The sequence below is a fragment of the Sorex fumeus genome, unplaced genomic scaffold (genome assembly GCF_029834395.1).
Source record: "Sorex fumeus unplaced genomic scaffold, SorFum_2.1 ptg000044l, whole genome shotgun sequence".
Lineage (NCBI taxonomy): Eukaryota > Metazoa > Chordata > Mammalia > Eulipotyphla > Soricidae > Sorex > Sorex fumeus.
This window is the reverse complement of record NW_026606101.1, coordinates 63,831,652-63,849,542: the sequence shown is the minus strand read 5'-3', so window position 1 is coordinate 63,849,542 and position 17,891 is coordinate 63,831,652. Positions and strand designations below refer to the sequence as shown.

The window sequence follows — 17,891 nt, the reverse complement described above, 5'->3', positions numbered from 1 at the left end:
GTGGGTGCGGCCACTTGAGGCCACAGGTATGGGAAACACAGGTTTGGGACTTCCTGTTTGATTCCTCAAGCTGGCAGGCGGGACTATGCTCCAACCTTCCGAAAGGTCATCCTATACAACTACCGCGTCACTTGGGGCATTCACAGTTGTCTGGAAGGAGGGCAGGCCGCTCTGAGAAAGGGACTGCTCGGATTCAGGAGGAAAACAGCGGCCGCTGCCCCATGGCCTTGTTCGCATCTTCCAGGAAGGCCCGACGGGCAGCCAGCCCTGGGGAAACCACAGGACGGAGAGGAGCACGGGCTGAGCAGGAGCGTCCTGGTGGTGGCAGCAGAGACCAGCAGAGACCTGAGCTCCTCCTCCTGTCCTGGCTGAGGGCTCTGAAATCTGGAAATGCGGCGAGCAGTCTCCAGTCTCCAGCGCGGCTCAGGAGACAAAGCCCTTCCCAGGCCAGCTGCGGGGCGGGGTTTCTGGCCAGCAAGCGCCTGGGCAGGGCTGAAACTTGCTACCTCATCCCGGAATTCTCACCCAAAGGGAGGACGCGAGCCCAACAGCCTGGTCACCTGAAGCTTGTGGTGCATGGAACAGTGTCAGGGCCGGGCTGGTCTGGGAAGGCCGACACGAGGAGCAATGAGAGCTCCCTGAGAAGGACCAGGTGCCCTCAAGTATGAGGCAAATGGGCCAAGGGGCAGCCTTTCTGAGGAGGAGGAGGAGAGTGAGCTCTGGCCTCAGTGTGGCTGTCAGCCAGCTCCTCCTCTAGGTCTGAAAGAGGCTTCCTGACAGAAGAGCACAGGAGCATAGGCCCTGAAACCAGGTAGTCTGCTATTCCCGTGCCTCTTCGGGATATTCAGTGTTTTGTTTTTTTTTTCCCTGCTTTTTGGGTCACACCCAGTGGTGCACAGGGGTTACTCCTGGCTCTGCACTCAGGAATCACTCCTGGCAGTGCTTGGGGGACCATATGGGATGCTGGGGATCGAACCCAGGTTGGCGGCGTGCAAGGCAAACGCCCTACCGGCTGTGCTATTGCTCCACCCCCCAGTGGGGGTTCTTGACCTGCCCCTACGCAGTCTCTCACCCTGCCCCCCTGCAAGCTTAACGATGGTCCCACAGGGGCTGGGGCCATGGCCAAGAGCAGGAGTTGATGGGGAGGCAGCTGAAGCAGCGGGGGCATAGGAAGCTTTCCTAAGCTGACAGAAACGCAAGACAGAAGCCATAGGTCGGTGGTTCCAAGGGGTTACAGGCGTCCCTTTGGTCGAAGGGACTCATGCCTCCTTTGACACAGTAATATCTGCTAGTAGGTTCTATTCCGAGTACCTCAACCCTCCTGTCAGAGTGCCAGTGCATTCTTGAAATGCCTTTCCAGGCTGTGTGCTTGCTTCTGTCTTGGCTCCTGTACACGCTTGGTTTAGGCAGTCCATGGATTTTCTGGATTTACAGTAAGATCTATTTGAATTTCAAACTCATACATAATAAAATGATTTTTTTTTAAACTGGCAAAACCCAGATGGTTGTGGGCGGGATCTACACTGTGTCCAGTACGAGGGGAACGGGGCTCTGGATCTTGGGGGCGGGTCCTCACACACCTGGTTCCCTAGCGTTTGGAAGAGTTCTTGGCTTATGAGGTGCACCTGGGAAATAGTGTGCCGAGTTCCACCCACAGTTCCAGACCCACCTGGTCTGGGCTGATGCCTGCACGACTGGGGCCCTGAGCATGTCCCTGGGGTCTGCCACAGACTCCTTACCATCAGGGGTGTTTTTCGGAACTTCACTTCATCTGTTTTTTTTTTTTTTATTTTATTCTTCCTACTGGTCTCTTTTAAGAAAGGCAAGATTAAAAAAATACTGGAAATTCCCTCTGTAAATGAGAGTTAGGCACACGTAAAAAATGGAACATGAGAAAGCTGTCCCTAATGTGACCACTTCTCAAATATGACTCTTATTGTTAATTTCTTGACTAACAGTGCTTACGTTGTCTCGTTCTCTTCTGTGTCAGAAGTGGGAAGTTGCAGCTTTATGAATCTGTTTACGTTCCCATGAGAGACAATACAGCTGTCTTGTATAATTTCACGAAGGAACGGCAGATGCAACCCCCAAACATTCGCCCCTTCCCTGCATCGGGCCTACGAGCAGAAGGCGGTGCCCGCCCCCCACATGGATGGCCGCTTTGTTTATCAGCCTGAAGGCGACAGAAAGCTGGGAGAGGTAGTTTCTGGAAAGAATCCAGAATCCAGATTTAACAAGATCTTGTTGGAGAGCAACGCTGGCAAGATGCCGCGTGCATGTGAGGCAGATATCTCCTGCACCACTGTTCAGATCACCGCGGCGGGGGACACGGCCGAACGCCTTTCACTGTGAAAGTTCCTGGAGCTTCGTTTCTCCTGAGACCGTGGTGAGCCTGAGGTGTGATGTGGAGCCAGTACAGTTAGCAGAGCGGATTATGCTGCCTGATTATGGACAAGGAGTGCATGTAGCATGCAGGCCTCAGTGTCCACTCTCCTCCGACCTCCCCACTATGTGCAGTGCCTCGTCCTGGGGAAGCAGCCCCAGCCTCAAAGGCTGACTGCAGGCTGCATGGCTGTGCAGAAGCAAGGTTCACCTGGCAGAACCTAATTCAGAAAATTAGGAGGGACGGCGTGGAAAAGCAAATGCTACCTTTGAGAGCTGAGTCAACTGGCTTGGGTATTGGGAAATGGGCTGATTTTGTATGATTTCAGGCTGCAGGTGTGAATCACAAGGAGGCAAATTTCAGACCTCTACAAGAGTTGGGAAAGGACTGAGGACACCAAAGGGGAATGAGGTGTCCGGTGAGTGAGGTGTCTCAATCCAGGGAGGGCTCATGGGGAGTCCGAGGGATAATCACACGAGGGTGAAAAATGGGACTTCCTGAGAAACTAGGAGCAAGGATCAAGTACATGAGGAAGGGGTCTAGGAAGCCTGGAGTGATCAGTCCTGAGATTAGGTAAGGTTCTTTTTTTTTTGTTTTTGGCTTCTTCGGTTATACCCGGTGATGGTGATGCACAGGGTTTACTCCTGGCTCTGCACTCAGTAATCACTCCTGGCAGTGCTCAGGGAACCATATGGGGTGCTGGGACTTGAACCAGGGTCACCGCATGCAAGGCAAACGCACTACCTGCTGTGCTATATTGCTCCAGCCCCTAGGTATGGTTCTTAACTAGAGGTGGGACTGAATATGGGAGGTCCGGATAAGGCATGGCCAGGAGGTGCTGGGAGCCTTGGGGGACCCTTTCCCTCCAATGCTAGTGAAGGAAGAAAACAAGGAGAGGTCCAGGTGGCATCCAGCTCACACACCCAGTAACAAATCTTGCTGGGGAGGAGGGAAAGAGTTGCAAACTTCACATGTAACTCAAGCCTCAATTTAGCTACGAATTATGTTTCATGCAGGCTGACAGAACTTCCTGTAAGGTCAAAGCTTCCCCCTTTTCCCGAGGAAAGAAAGAGAAAAAGAGGAGAAAGAGATGAGGGAGGAGTGAAAAGAGAGGAAGACAGGTGAGCAGCAGGATGGGGGGGGGTGAGGTCTGGCTACTTGCTGGTGGCAATTGTCAGTGCCTCCTCTCCTGTGTCCATGCCCAACTACTCCAGGAATTAGCAAGCAGGGTGGCTGGTGACAAGAGCAGAGGCTGGACAACAGGAGCCCTGAGCTGGTGCTGGCCCTGCCTCTCAGGAACCCTGGGGCCCAGTGAGCCCCGCCACTTCTCAGTTGATGTTTCCTTCTGCTCAACAAGGACTGTATTGCTGCAAGGTTTCCCCAGCACTTGGGAAATGGGCCTTTATGCTCGGCGGGCATCCGGGCCATCACCTGGCAGAACCGAATATGGGATGGGGATGACCTGGTGCTTCTTGTCCTATGACTTATCTCCTAGGTCTGCCCTGTCCTGCGGCCCGCTCGGAGGTGGGAAGGCAGCCAGCTGTGGGGCAAAAGGTCCCCTAGGGCCAAACCAGCTGCTGTGTCAGGGAGGAGGGGGAGTGGGAGGCACGGGGAGGACAGGGCACTTACAGCAGGAGGAGATGGGCACGCTGATGGCCAGAATCACCCAGACGATGTCCATCTTGCTTAGGCAGATGGTGGCCCTGTGCTGGGGCTTGTCCTCTTCGGCCACGTGGGAGGCGTTCGCTGCTGTGCCAGGCTTCCAGGTCCCAGCAGGGACCAGGCGGTTGAGGAAGTTTCCTGTGGCCGTGGATACCACCGTGGAGAGAGGCCGGGGCACCTCGGCGGTCATGGCAGGGGTGCCCGCAGCCCCCTCCTCCTCGGCTGGGGAAGTGGGGGTGTGGGCTGGGGCCCAGGGGGCTATGGATGTTCCCTGAGGAGTGCCCTCGGAAGGGGCTGAGACACTGACATTGAAGGCAGCCACGGAGGCCCCCAGGCTGGGAGAGGGAGGTTTGTTGGTGCCAGGAGTGACGGTAAGCCAGGAGTCAGAGTAGTTAGGGCTGACCTGCGGGTCGCCGCGGGGGCGCTGAGAAGGCACTGGGGTAGGGAGTGGGCTGGCAGGGGCACCTGAGGCTTCGGAGACATCCGGTTTCCCTCCATGGCTGGTGAAGGTGACGCCACCCCTCTGGACTGCTCTGCTTAGTCCTGGCTTGTCCCCTGCAGCCATGGGAGGGGTGGTGGTGAGTGCCCACAAGGTCCTGCTGGGCACGGGGTCTGTGGCCACAGTCTGGGACGGTGGTGAGAAGGAGGAACCCCAGAGCAGGTTCCCAGGGGTGAGCGTGGTGGGATCAGGCTCCGAAGCCCCTGTGAAGTTGCTCTTGTAGATCTGGAAGATCTTGCCCAAGGGCCGCTTCTGCCCCAGATGCGTGGCGCTCTGGTTCCGGGCCCGCTGCCCTTCCTTCCTACCCGCGTGGCCGCCGGACACGGGTGAGCCAGGGCGTGAGGAGCTGCCGGCCCCCCTTCGCGACGAGCCGGGGGGCCGGGGGGGTCTGCGTGTGGCTGCCCGAGGGGGCGCTGTGGCGTGGCGACTGGCGGTTTCTGTCGGCTTCGTGGGCGGACCGCTGGGGACAGTGTCGCCCGGGGCTCGAGGCTCGGAGCGGGACAGTGTGGCCGGGACGGCAGGAAGGGGGGCGGTGGCCGTGCTTATAGGGGGGTGCCCGTGGGCTGGGGCTGAGGTCGCGGCTGCAGGAGCTGAAGCCTGTGAGGAGGGTCCGTCGAGATGGGGGGTCGGCACGGAGCGGTGGGCAGCTGGCATAGAGTGTCTGTTAGAGGTGACGGGCGCTGTCTCCATGGTGCCTGGGGCGCTGTCTGAGGGGAGGACCTGAAGAGATTCCCTGGGAGATGGCTCCTGGGTGGCGGGTGTCAGGGCTTCGGTCAAGGCCAAGGTCAGGAGGAAGCCTTGAGAGGAGACAGAGAAGAAATGAAATACTGGGGACACAGTCACCCTGGGCTGCTGCTGTCCCCAGGCACCTAAATCTCAGGGAACCCGAGGGTAGCATCGGGGGTCCGAGGTCCCTATTGCTGCCGCCATGCCTGTGGGGTCAGAGTGGGTGGGTCTCTGAGGGAGAGGCCTCCCTGCACTGTGTGTGTGGGGAGAGATAAAGCAGCCCCAGAGGCCGGTCTACACTGGCCATTCAGAGCCTTCCCCCATGCCTCTGAAAAGTCTGCGACCCCTACGCCCCAGGGCAGCTTCTAGGGACTGACCACGCCCTTCACAGGGGATGTGGAAGCATGGAGCCCTGCGGAGATGGATGGGAAAGACTAAGCTGGACAGAGCTGACCGGCCACACCTCCTGTCCGACTCTTGTTTGTGAAGCAGATGCGGGTCTCCCAGACACACCTTGGCCATTCAGAGCTGACCCGCTCGTCAGCCATTGCAGGTCCAGCCCTCCCCTCCACCCTGGAGGACACGAAAAATCAGCAGGGCTGTCTGGCCCACGGTGAGCACCACACACAGTCAATACTAATCCTACAAATAACATTAAACCAAGGCAGAAACAGCCCAGCGTCAGGGGAGGGAGCCAGGCAGAGGCAAGCGGGGTGCTGAGGAGGTGCGTGGGTGTCTGTGCCCATGAGTCACTGCACAAAACCCTGGAGAGAAGAGACCTCTGGGGACGAAGCCGGCTTCCGAGCTGTCTCTGTGGTAACTGCGTCTCCTAGGTGCTCATGGAGTGCAGCTCTGTAAGTCATCGGCGCTGCCAGAATTGGGGAAGGAGCATGGAAAGATGGTGGGTTTCATACCATGGCCAGTGTGTATGCTTTTTATTCACTGAGAAGATGCATAAGAAGCAGAGCCCATGCACTTACAAACACCTCTAGGGGCTGGAGCGATAGCACAGTGGGTAGGGAGTTTGCCTTGCACGTGGCCAACCTGGGTTTGATTCCCAGCATCCCATATGGTCCCCCAACACTGCCAGGACCGATTCCTGAGTGTAGAGAGCCAGGAGTAACCACTGGGCGTGCATGGGCAGGTGCGACCTAAAAACCAAAAAACCCCCAAAAAAACAAAAAACAAACACCCCCCACCCCCCCCAAAAAAACAAACCAAACCAAACCAACCAACCAAACAAACAAAGACACCTCTAGAGTAAAAGGGAATGTGCCTGCCACAGAGGCGGGAAAAGGGAGGATGGGGTGGGGGTGGTGGGAGGGATACTGGGAATACTGGTGGTGGAGAATGGGCACTGGTGGAGGGATGGGTATTTGATCATTGTATGACTGAACGTAATCATGAAAGTTTGTTAAGTCTGTAACTATCTTACGGTATTTTATTAAAAATATGAAAAAAAACACCCTCTAAATACCTGTGGATACTATTGACCACAACGGCACATGCCTGTATCTTTTTTTTTTCAATTTTTCAATTTTTTAATTTAATAACCATGAGATATACATACAAAGCTTTCATATTTGAGTTTCAGTCATACACTGACCGAACACCCATCCCTCCACCAGCGCACATTTTCCACCATGAATGTCCCCCATGCTTCCCACTCCCCCGCTGTCACATCCCAACCCTCCCCCTGCCTCTATGGCAGACAACTTCCCCCATACTCTCTTTTTTTTTCATTTGCTTTTTGGGTCACTCCCGGTGATGCTCAGGGGTTACTCCTGGCTCTGCACTCAGGAATTACTCCTGGTGATGCTCGGGGAACCATATGGGATGCCGATGCTGGGACTCGAACCCAGGTTGGCCACGTTCAAGGCAAACGCCCTACCCGCTTGCTATCACTCTGGCCCACTCTCTCTCTACTTATGGGCATTATGGTTTGCAATACAGATACTGAGAGGTCATCACATTTGGTCTTTTATCTACTTCCAGCATACATCTCCCAATCTGAGTGATCCCTCCAACCATCATTGACTTAGTGATCCCTTCTCTATTCCAGCTGCCTTCTCCCCAGCTCATGAGGGAGGCTTCCAATTATGGAGCAATCTTCCTGGCCCTCTCTCTACCATCCTTGGGTGTTCATCTCATATCATGATATTTTATATTCCACAAATGAGTGCAGTCAATCTATGTCTGTCCCTCTCTTTCTGACTCATTTCACTTAGCATGATACTCTCCATATCCATCTATTTATAAGCAAATTTCATGACTTCATCTTTCCTAATAGCTGCATAGTATTCCACTGCATAGATATACCAAAGTTTCTTTAACCAGTCATCTGTTCTCGGGCACTCTGTTTCCCCCCGTTCCCCCCCCTCCCAAATTCTGGCTATTGTAAACAATGCTGTAATGAACATACAGGTGCAGATGTCATTTCTACTGTGCTTTTTTGCACCCTCGGGATATGGCACATGCCTATCTTTAAAAAGAACTGATGTAGGAGTAAGCAGGAGATGCAGGGTCTGTGTGGATTCTACACTGAAGCCCGGGTCCCCCAACAGCTCGGGGCAGTCAGTAGGTCTGCTGCTGAGGGGCAGACTCATGGCTGTGGTCTGACCCTAACCTGTGAGTCCCTCACTCACAGGGATGCACTCTGGACCCTTCTCACATTGTTCTTGGGTCCAGGGAGCACTGTCTCTATAGGACAGCCTCTGGGAGTTTCCCACACCCAGCCAAGTCTGGCAGAATGAAGAGTCAAATGAAGTGCCCGGGGGTGGATTCTCAGGGGATGACGGGTGTGAGAACCGCTGAGAAGAGAGGGCAGGGTGTGAGAGGTGATAAGCTTCCAGGAGCAGAAAGAGTTCATCTTCTGGTCTGCTTCTGAAACATGACTTGGGATCCCCATTAAGGTCACTTCAGTCTTTGGGTGACCCCTCGCACCACTCAACTTAATGGGTGGGATGAAGGTGAAGGGCTGTGGATGGAAGAGAATGACATACCCATGGATCTAGGATTAATAATTTGCCTGAAGCAACCTATTTTTTTCTTTGCTTCTTTTAAAACGATTTTTATTGATTGAGATTTCTGTGGTTTACAATACTATTAACTATTCATTTCTCATACACATAATAAAACACTATTTCCCCCTAAACTTCCATTTATGATCTGCACTGAATGTGGGGACCATGAAAAGAAAACCCCAAAACTTAACGTTTTAAAAATTTTGCTTTTTATGGTATAGTAAATGTTTGATTTGTATCTCTCTGTTATAGACTTACATAAAACCCCTTCAGGACAAAAGGGGTCATAGTGGTAAAAGTTGAGCGGGCTGGTCTGACCACACCAACAGCTCCGCATCCACCCATCAATCCCAGCCCCGGCCACTCAGGCCCCATCAGTCGCTCGGTGCGGGCAGGCGTTGAGGTTCTGGCAGAGTAAATGGCAAGCTTGAAAAGTCAGTAACTCACAGAGGTATATAAAACCTTAGTTGGGCTGCATTTTAAATGTAAGCTTTTCCCGAATGACGAATGATGCCTGGGAGGAGGAGGAAGAAGAAGAGACAGAAGAGGAGGAGGAGGGAGCGGAGGGGGAGGAGGAAGGTGGCAATTGTACCCACAGCAGAAACCATGTGTTGTTCAGCTCTGGCCTTTCTGGGTTATTCCAGCTGTTTCCTTGCAGTTTACCACCACAGGAGCTATCTATTCTTAGAGTCTCTGATCTGGAGAAACACTTTCCAATAAGTTTCTGCTCGGCTCATGAGTGCCTTGTTCGGTATAAGCTCTATTAGGGACTGATTTATGTTTCCCACCCCCTGAACCTCATGACTATACTTGAGTCAGGGCCTTTAAAGTGATGATTAAAATGAAGCCGTCGGGGTAGGCACTGACCCAATCGAACAGATGTCCTTTTAGGAAGAGACCAGGATGCCCTGAGATGCCAGCAACGTGTGTGCAGAGCAAAGGCCCTGAAAACACATCGAGAGAGTGGGCCATCTGCAAGCTAAGGAGACATCAGACAGAAACAACCACTTCTGTCAGCATTAAAAAAAAAAATTAAGCAACGTGATTTATATCACGGTCAGTGACAGACATACAACATTCCAACACCACACCCTCCAGAGAGCTGCTTCCCTCCACCCCTGTCTCAGGATCTGACCCCTCACCTCAAACCCATTTCCCACTGCTGCCCGCCGCCTGCCCCCAAGGTCAGTTCTATAGACTAGTTTCCGGTTCTGTTGTCTCTGGGCATTTGTTACTCCCTTTATATTTCACATATCAGAAAGACTGTTCTGAACCTCTCTCCTTCTGTCAGCATTTTAACTTTGTACTTCTGGTGTCCAGATCTGTGAGAAAGCAGATTTCTACAGTTTAAGCCACCCAATCTCTGGTACTTAGTTGTGGCAACTAGAACAGACTGAAACGGACTAAAACTGACACTAGAGATCCAAAGAAGGAGAAGCAGAGACCAGGGCTGGTGTACAAGCGCACGTTCTGGGAGCTAGTCATGAGTCTAGCAAATTCATCGGGAACTCTGAGGCGCTGAGAACACAGTTCACTGTGTCAGGAGAGGAGTGCAGCAGCCCACTACGGCTCACAGCTGTTCACGCGCTCGCTCCTTGCACCTCTCCCTGGTGCATGGGGCCCAGCTGGGCAGTGCGGCTGTCAGGTCACACCATCCAGTGACTGCCCGGTGACTGTGTCAGGAGAGGAGTGCAGCAGCTCACTATGGCTCACAGCTGTTCACGCGCTCGCTCCTTGCACCTCTCCCTGGTGCATGGGGCCCAGCTGGGCAGTGCGGCTGTCAGGTCACACCATCCAGTGACTGCCCGGTGAATGCCTTGAAGCTGGCCAGCTGGGACTCAGAGACCCGAGACCAAGGCCACATTCTAGGCAGCAGCCGTGGGGCAGCGCCCGGCCTTCAGGAAGAGCCTGTCTGAGCAGTGGCTGTCACTGGTCTAGGGGCAGGGGGTAATAATACTGTCTTTAAAGTACTCGGAAAGGGGCAGGGGTGGGGGGCGGAGAGCTTAAAGGACTAGAACTCAAACAGGTGGAGGTCCTGAGTTTGACATGGGATCTGTCCCAGTGGCCCTGAGTTATGCCTGCAAAGACTCTGTGGCCCTAGCATTGGCAGGCTGAGCACCGAATCACTGCCAGACTTGTACACGGCCACCCCGGGTTCCATCCCCAGCATCCCAAGCACTGCCAGGATTGATTCCTGAGTGCAGAGTCTGGAGAAACCCCTGAGCATCACTGAGTATGGCTTTAAGACAAAAGTGACCCCAGGCTCTCTCAGCACTGCTTGGGAACCTTCTACTTCCCAAGGAATACTCGGGAATAAGTTACCTTGACTTTCTCACCACACACTCCCCAGGGGCTCTGATCTTCCCAGTCGGGAGGAGGATGGCCAGGTCCTTGCTACAGCCCTCACAGAAGCAGGGAGGTTTGTCCCTGCTGTGGCAGCCCCCTCCATGGAGGCGGTCCCTCTCAGAAGACTGTTAGGATACCTACCAGCCGCTTCCTCTTTAGACTTTAGAGAAGCCTCTGGTGCAATGCAGGGGAATGCCATCTGGAATACAGGGTTCAACATGTCTTCCCCTGGATACTATCGATCTGAAGCTCGAAAGTGACTCAAGAAACAATCCAATACTTTCATTTACAGAAGAGGTGAAGTGACTCGGCCAAGAACATGTGGTTCTGGGGGCTGGAGCAACAGCACAGTGGGTAGGGCGTTTGCCTTGCATGCGGCTGACCCGGGTTCGATCCCCAGCATGCCATATGGTCCCTGGAACACCGCCAGGAGTACTTCCTGAGTGCATGAGCCAGGAGTAACCCCTGTGCATCGCCGGGTGTGACCCAAAAAGCAAAAAAACAAAGAAACAAACAAAGAAAAAAAAAACATGTGGTTCTCTGTGGACAGAGCTTGGATTGGATCAGGACCACTGTTTCAAAGCAATGCTGCTCATTGGTCACCTACAAAGGGTGACAATGTTGCACTCTGGGGCCCTCCTTCAGCCCCTACTGTCACCTTCGATATGGAAATCTGACAGGAGTGGAATGAACGGTTAAGAGCTGAAAGGAATTCCGGACTGTCACAGTAACTGAGCGAGGCCTTTCACTCAGGGCTCCCCTAATAGATGCAAATTTTCCTGCAGGGCCCTGGTGCTGCCCCCATGCTACCTCCCCCCTCCCCCCCCAAGTCTGGGCTATCACCTCTCCGCATGCATCTGCATAATGGTCTCTGGAGGCTCTAATTCCCAATAAGGAGGAGAGATGAAAATGGAAATGTAGCTTGACATGCTTTAAATGTAGAACCAATTTGTAAAGCTTGTCAGACTAAGGACGCGTGTACTTTGGGGCGGGGCGGGGGGTGATGGGCAGAAACCCACAGATTGAAGCTGCTTGGATATTCCGAGAAGGCCTCCTCCTACCTAGAATTCCAATATATACATGAACTCAAGGCCCCAGGAGGCATCTGTTTATTTGGCGGGCTGCCCACAGTCCATCTGGGGGCATGGCATGGCATTTGCAAATGGCAAAAGCAAAGAGGGTCTTGGTGTTGTGAAGGCAGGAAATGGCTGTGTAGATAGAAATGGTTTCTTTCATTGACGAGAAAAACAGCATTTTCTATGTACCACGAGCGGCTTGAAAGGTTAAGTCCAATCTACACATTCTCTTTTGGTGAGTGTGGGTCACACCTGGCAGTGCTTAGGGGTTACTCCTGGCTCTGCACTCAGGAATTACTCCTGGTGGCCTTGGGGTAACCATGTGGATTGCTGGGGATCGAACCAGGGCTGGCTGTGTGCAGGTGAATACCCTACTCACTTTACCATCTCCAGGGCTGGAGCAATAGCACACCGGGTAGGGTGTTTGCCTTGCACATGGCCAACCTGGGTTCGATCCCTGGCATCCCATATGGTCCCCCGAGCACCACCAGGAGTAATTCCTGAGTGCAGAGCCAGGAGTAACCTCTGAGCACTGCTGGGTGTGACCCAAAAAGCCAAAAAAAAAAACCCAAAAAACCCAAACAAAAACCCACCACTCTACTATCTCTTTGGCCCTCTATCTAGGCACTTAATCCTGAGACAACCAGATGAGGCAGGTCCTGATATTCCCTCTGCTGCAATAGAGAAAGAGAACAGGGAGGCACAGGAGGATTGGCTGAGATTTTGCAGTTCAGCTTCTGAGTTCGCCCTTTCAACCCCTTTCACGTACCACTCTGGTTGCAGTGCCTCTCCTCCTTGTGCTGGCTGCACTGCAAATTCAAAGCAGTGATCCCCAGTCTTTTGGAAACTGGCTATTTATTAGCCTTCTCAATTTATTTTCCTGTTTCCTGCTATCTTTATCATGGGCTGTGTAGGACAGAGTTGCTGCCCGTTTACCAATGCAGTAATTGAATTATTACTCAACCTAATAGTGGAAGCACTAGTCACAGAAAGTAGGCACAAAAAGGAAATAAATGGGGTACAAATTGGAAAAGAAGCTAGCATACCACTATTTGCAAATGTACTATTACACACACACACACACACACACACACACCCTAAAGTTGTCACTTAAAAATATTAGAGAAGATAGATTGCTATAGTAAAGTGTTGGGCTTTACTGAAAAAGAAAATGTCTATTGCATTTCTATAAAGAAAGAAAAATAAAAGAAAGAAATCAAAAGAGAGAAAGCTACAACTGCATGAAAAGTAATTAAGTTCACAGGAATCAACTTAAAGGTGAAAGAAGAATTGGAAAGACATAGGGGTTAAAGTGGATACTGTGCACATGCCTTGCCCTGGTTTGATCCTTGGAATCGCAGATTGTCCCCCAAGAACCACTGGGAATGATCCCTGAGTACAGAGACAGGAATAACCCTGAGCCCCACCTTAGGTATAGATAAAGGTAAAGGTAAAGGTAAAGGCCCTCCCGTTGATCGTCGATTTGCTCGAGCGGGCCCAGTAACGTCTCCATTGGAGACTTTGTTGTTACTGTGTCTGGCATATCCAATACTCTCGGTAGCTTGCCGGGCTCTCTTAGGTATAGATAAAAAACAAAAACAAAAACGAAGCTGAAAGACTTATAGTTGTAAAACTTTAAATTAGCACTGTAGCACTGTCCTCCCGTTGTTCATCGATTTGCTTGAGCAGGCACCAGTAACGTCTCCGTTGTGAGACTTGCTGTTACTGTTTTTGGCATATCAAGTATGCCACGGGGAGTTTGCCAGGCTCTGCTGTGTGGGCGGGATACTCTTGGTAGCTTGCCGGGCTCTCTGAGAGGGACGGAGGAATCAAACCTGGGTCAGCCGCATGCAAGGCAAATGCCCTTCCCACTATGCTATCACTCCAGTTTCTTGAGAAACTATAAATTATTGTTTAAAAATGAGAAATTAGACACAAGAAAATAGAACAATATTTCATGATCGTGGATTGGGATTGGCACTGTTAAAATAATCAGCCTACCCAAAGTATTGTACAGATGCAACACAATCTGTACCAAGCTTCCAACAGCATTCATCAAGGAACTAAAACATATATCTCTAAAATTCGTATCGAATGGAAAGAACCCTAAACATTAAATCAATCCTGAGTAAAAAAGATGAGAGGCATCATGGGCCCTGGCCTTAAACTATACTACAAAAGGATGGTAAGTAAAACGGTATGGCAAAGGACACAGACCAGAACTGAAAACCTTGAAAGAAATTCCTAGCAATATGGACAATTAGTTTATGAGAAAGTAGCCAAAAGCATTAGATGTAGTACTTCCCAACAATTGGTATTGGGAAAACTGCTTAGCCACATGCAAAAGAATGTAACTGGATGACTATCACACCACACACAAAGTAATTCAAAATGAATTAGATATGAAATTAGACCAGAAACCACAAGACAAGACATTCTATGATATAGGCCTTAGAGGTTTCTTTAGGGATTTAACTCCATCCCAGGAAAACAAGCACTTTCTTGCTTTTTCAATGAAAACAAAAGCAGAAACAATTTGGATTACATTAAATAATGAAACAAAAAACCCAACAACTTCTACAAATTGAAAGATACTCTCATTTATAGGAAAGGACACTCCACTGAATGGGAGAAAATATTCATACATGAAATATATAACAAAGGGCTAATATACAATATATAGAGAGAACTCAGAAAACTCAGTAACAACAAAAACCAAGCAATTCATGGAGTAAATGCTGAACATACATGTCATGAAGAGAAACATGACCAAAAGGCACATGAGAAAATGCTTATGATCAATCATTATCAGAGAATTGCAAATTAAATCAAAAAGAGATGACCTCATGCCTGTGAGAATGGCTTATATCAAAAAGACAAGAAAAAAAATCCAGAGCTGCTGATGTTATGGAGAAAAAGGAAATCTTATTCACTTATGGCAGGGAATGCAAATTGGTCAGCATCTATGGAAAACAATGTGGATATTTCTCAAAAATTAAAATAGAACTACCACTTGATCCAGCAATTATATTTATATATATATATATCCGAGAAACACAGAAACACAAACTAATAGAGATATACACAGGGGCTGGAGCAATAGTACAGTGAGTAACACTTGTCTTGCTCATGGTTGACCTATGCTCTCTTCCTGGCACCAGTTACGGTCCCTTGAGCCCTGCCAGGAATGATCCTGGAGTACAGAGCCAGAAGTAAGTCCTGAGTAGTGCCAGGTGGAACCTCCCAATATATTTTTTCTAAAACATATGCACATCTATGTTCACTGTAGTACTATTTACAATAGGTAAGATGTGGAAATAACCCACGTGTCCAATGATAGATGAGTGGAAAAGGAAAATGTTGTATATATAAACAATGGAATACTACTCAGTTATAAGAAAAGATCAACTCTTGTATGTCAGCATGAGGAAGACAAATATTGGATGATTTCACTCATATGTGGCCTATAAAAGTAAAAGCAATGGAAGAAACAATGTCCAATGGCAGGAAAGCCTTAGATGCTGACAGCAGAACTCAGGTTACCAAGGAAGAACTGTGGGCTGAAAGGTGGAAGTGGTCCACAGTTTCATGGAAGTATACTGGCAATGGGGGTAAGCAGAGAATACTGTACCCCCAAACTTATAAACATTTACATATTGGTAAAGGTAAAAGGTAAAGGTAAAGGCCCTCCCGTTGATCGTCGATTTGCTCGAGCGGGCCCAGTAACGTCTCCATTGGAGACTTTGTTGTTACTGTGTCTGGCATATCAAATACTCTCGGTAAAGTCTGGTAAACATTTACAGGCTCATAAGTCAGTGCTATCTCAACAACAAAAAAACATCTTATTTTTTCTTCTTTTTTTAAAGCACTACTTCAAGTTACCTGATATTTCTCTCACCAAGAGGTAGAGTTTAGTCTCCCTTTCTTCAGGAGAGACTTGAAGAGAAGGGGAAGGAAGTGACTACAGAGTAGTTCTGAGGTCAGGGGAGGAAAATCACACAGCTTCTGCAGAATTCTCTTGGGGTCATCATATCCATGTGGAGAGTCAGAGAGACCAGAAGGAGAACATGAGAGGTTGGTCTGAGAAGTCTAAACCAGGATCAACCATGAGAGGGAAGAAACTAAGACCCTTGTCCGAGTTGCTGTTGGACTGCAACCACGTGAGACCCAAGTCAATTCTGATATTCATAAACAAATATCACAGCTGCAGGTAGTTTGTCTGCAACAGCAGATAACCATAACCCCTGGGAATTTAGCTTCTGTGTGTGTTTCAACAATAAAAGGAGAGTGTATCCTATTAGACTTTTCTACATGGGCAATAACATTCAGCAAGTCCTCAGTTAATGTCAATGGGTTCTCAAAAACTGCAACTTTAGCAAAATGTCATCTAACCAAAGTAATGTGACCACAGGATAATTGCAATAAACAAGAAATAAATTCCTATAGCGTATTTCGGGTCACAAAAACATCACCAAATTTCTAAATAATGCTTCACCCCAACACTTTTACTATTGAACAATAGCTTGCATCATTCTTTCCCTTTTCACCAATAGATCAGAGTTTGTGGGGCTTGAACCTATCCTGGCAGGTGAGTTATAAAACAGAAACCCACTTTGGATAGGATATCCTCCATCTCAAGGCATGCAGCTCCTAACTCCCACTCCCCATAAGACAAACAAAACATGTCACTGAACCCTAACATGAATATCTGTAGGATGTGGGAGAAAGCTAAGTATGCAGAGCAACTCGTTCAACCTCGGGAGAACATACGTAAAATAGTATTCCATGTTAGGGATTAAATACATTTTCTACATGACAACATGACACTGAATGAAATTTCATTATTTGAGGACCTGCTGTATTATACAATCTTGCCAGAAAACTTCTCTAATTTGGGAGGGAAGTTGAGATCCTCTAGCTTCTAATTCTTTCACTTTACAGATGAGAAGGTTGAGCCCCAAGTGAAATGACTTTCTCTGAACTCCTGAAGTATGCAGGTTAGAGTCGGGAGGAAGTCAGGACAACTCACTGCCCAGGTAGCCTCATATATGCTTCAACCCCACAGTTTTCCTTTAATCACTGTGGTCCCTTATCCTTGTGTGGTTCATTTTCTGAACTTCAATGTTCCCTTCATTTTTAAGATCAAATATCCTCCTTATTCCTCAGAGCATGGTTTCCTTTGCTCAGAAGTAATATATCGCTGACTTCAGAGTGAGCAGGGCAACTGCTTTCAAGAGGTGACACAGGCCTGTGAGCTCTGTTATGAAACTAGAATTTTGGGTACAAATCTGTGCTTACTGTCCTCTCTGCAGGAAGGCACATTCCAAATGTTTGCTCCAATCAAATCCTGCTGGAAACATGGCTCAGACTGGGATTAGAGAACAGAAGGTTCTACTTGGTGTTTATTGCTGCCTAAGGCTTCCACCTGGTGGCTCTCAGAATGTCTGGAGAGCACTGGGTTAACAGCTGGGCTGATGAAATAGGTTCCTGACTTCATGTGGGGATGATTTCTCAGATACACGCTCACTCGCTCACTCTCTAGAGTGCACATGAGAAAGAAAAACAAATGAGATGGGGGAGGGCGAAGGAAGGGGTCAATGCTTTAGATACATCAGTGGCCCCAGCCAGCATGAACTCATTTTGTACATCATTTCTGGGAGGATATCAGATCGTATCCTCCCAACACACACATGTACATGCACATGCAAACACACATACGCACAAATTGAGGTCCTCTCCTGGGAGTAAGAAAGGATCACCATCACTATCACTATCACTATCACTATTATCCCGTTGTTCATCGATTGGCTCGAGCGGGCGCCAGTAACATCTCCATTCATCCCTGTCACGTGCTAGCCTGATGGCATGTTGGTGGCTCTTTCAGGGTCAGGGGAATGAGGACCATCATTGTTACTGTTTTTGGTGTATTGAGTATGCCATGTGGAGCTTGCCAGGCTCTGCCGTGTGGGTGGGATACACTTGGTAGCTTGCCGGACTCTCCGAGGGGATGGAGGCTTTGGGGGAAGCCTCTAATCACCTTTATAGGTGTGCCCAGGCAGGCATATATGCAGGCAGGATACTCTCGGTAGCTAGTCGGGTTCTCTGAGAGTGAGAACTAGACAATAAGAGGTCGCGTGGCCGCAAAAAAAAAAGGATAATAAAGACAAATTTTCAGT

General features: G+C 49.7%; 1 protein-coding gene across 2 annotated transcripts in view; it reads right to left on the bottom strand.

The window, feature by feature from the left end:
* TMEM108 (transmembrane protein 108) overlaps nucleotides 1-17,891 on the bottom strand; it is a 279,595-nt gene that overhangs the window by 10,243 nt on the left and 251,461 nt on the right. For both annotated transcript variants that reach the window (XM_056122002.1, XM_056122003.1), the window contains one exon: nucleotides 4,013-5,341. In XM_056122002.1, the coding sequence (XP_055977977.1) occupies nucleotides 4,013-5,341 (1,329 nt within the window). The remainder of the gene's footprint in view (nucleotides 1-4,012; nucleotides 5,342-17,891) is intronic.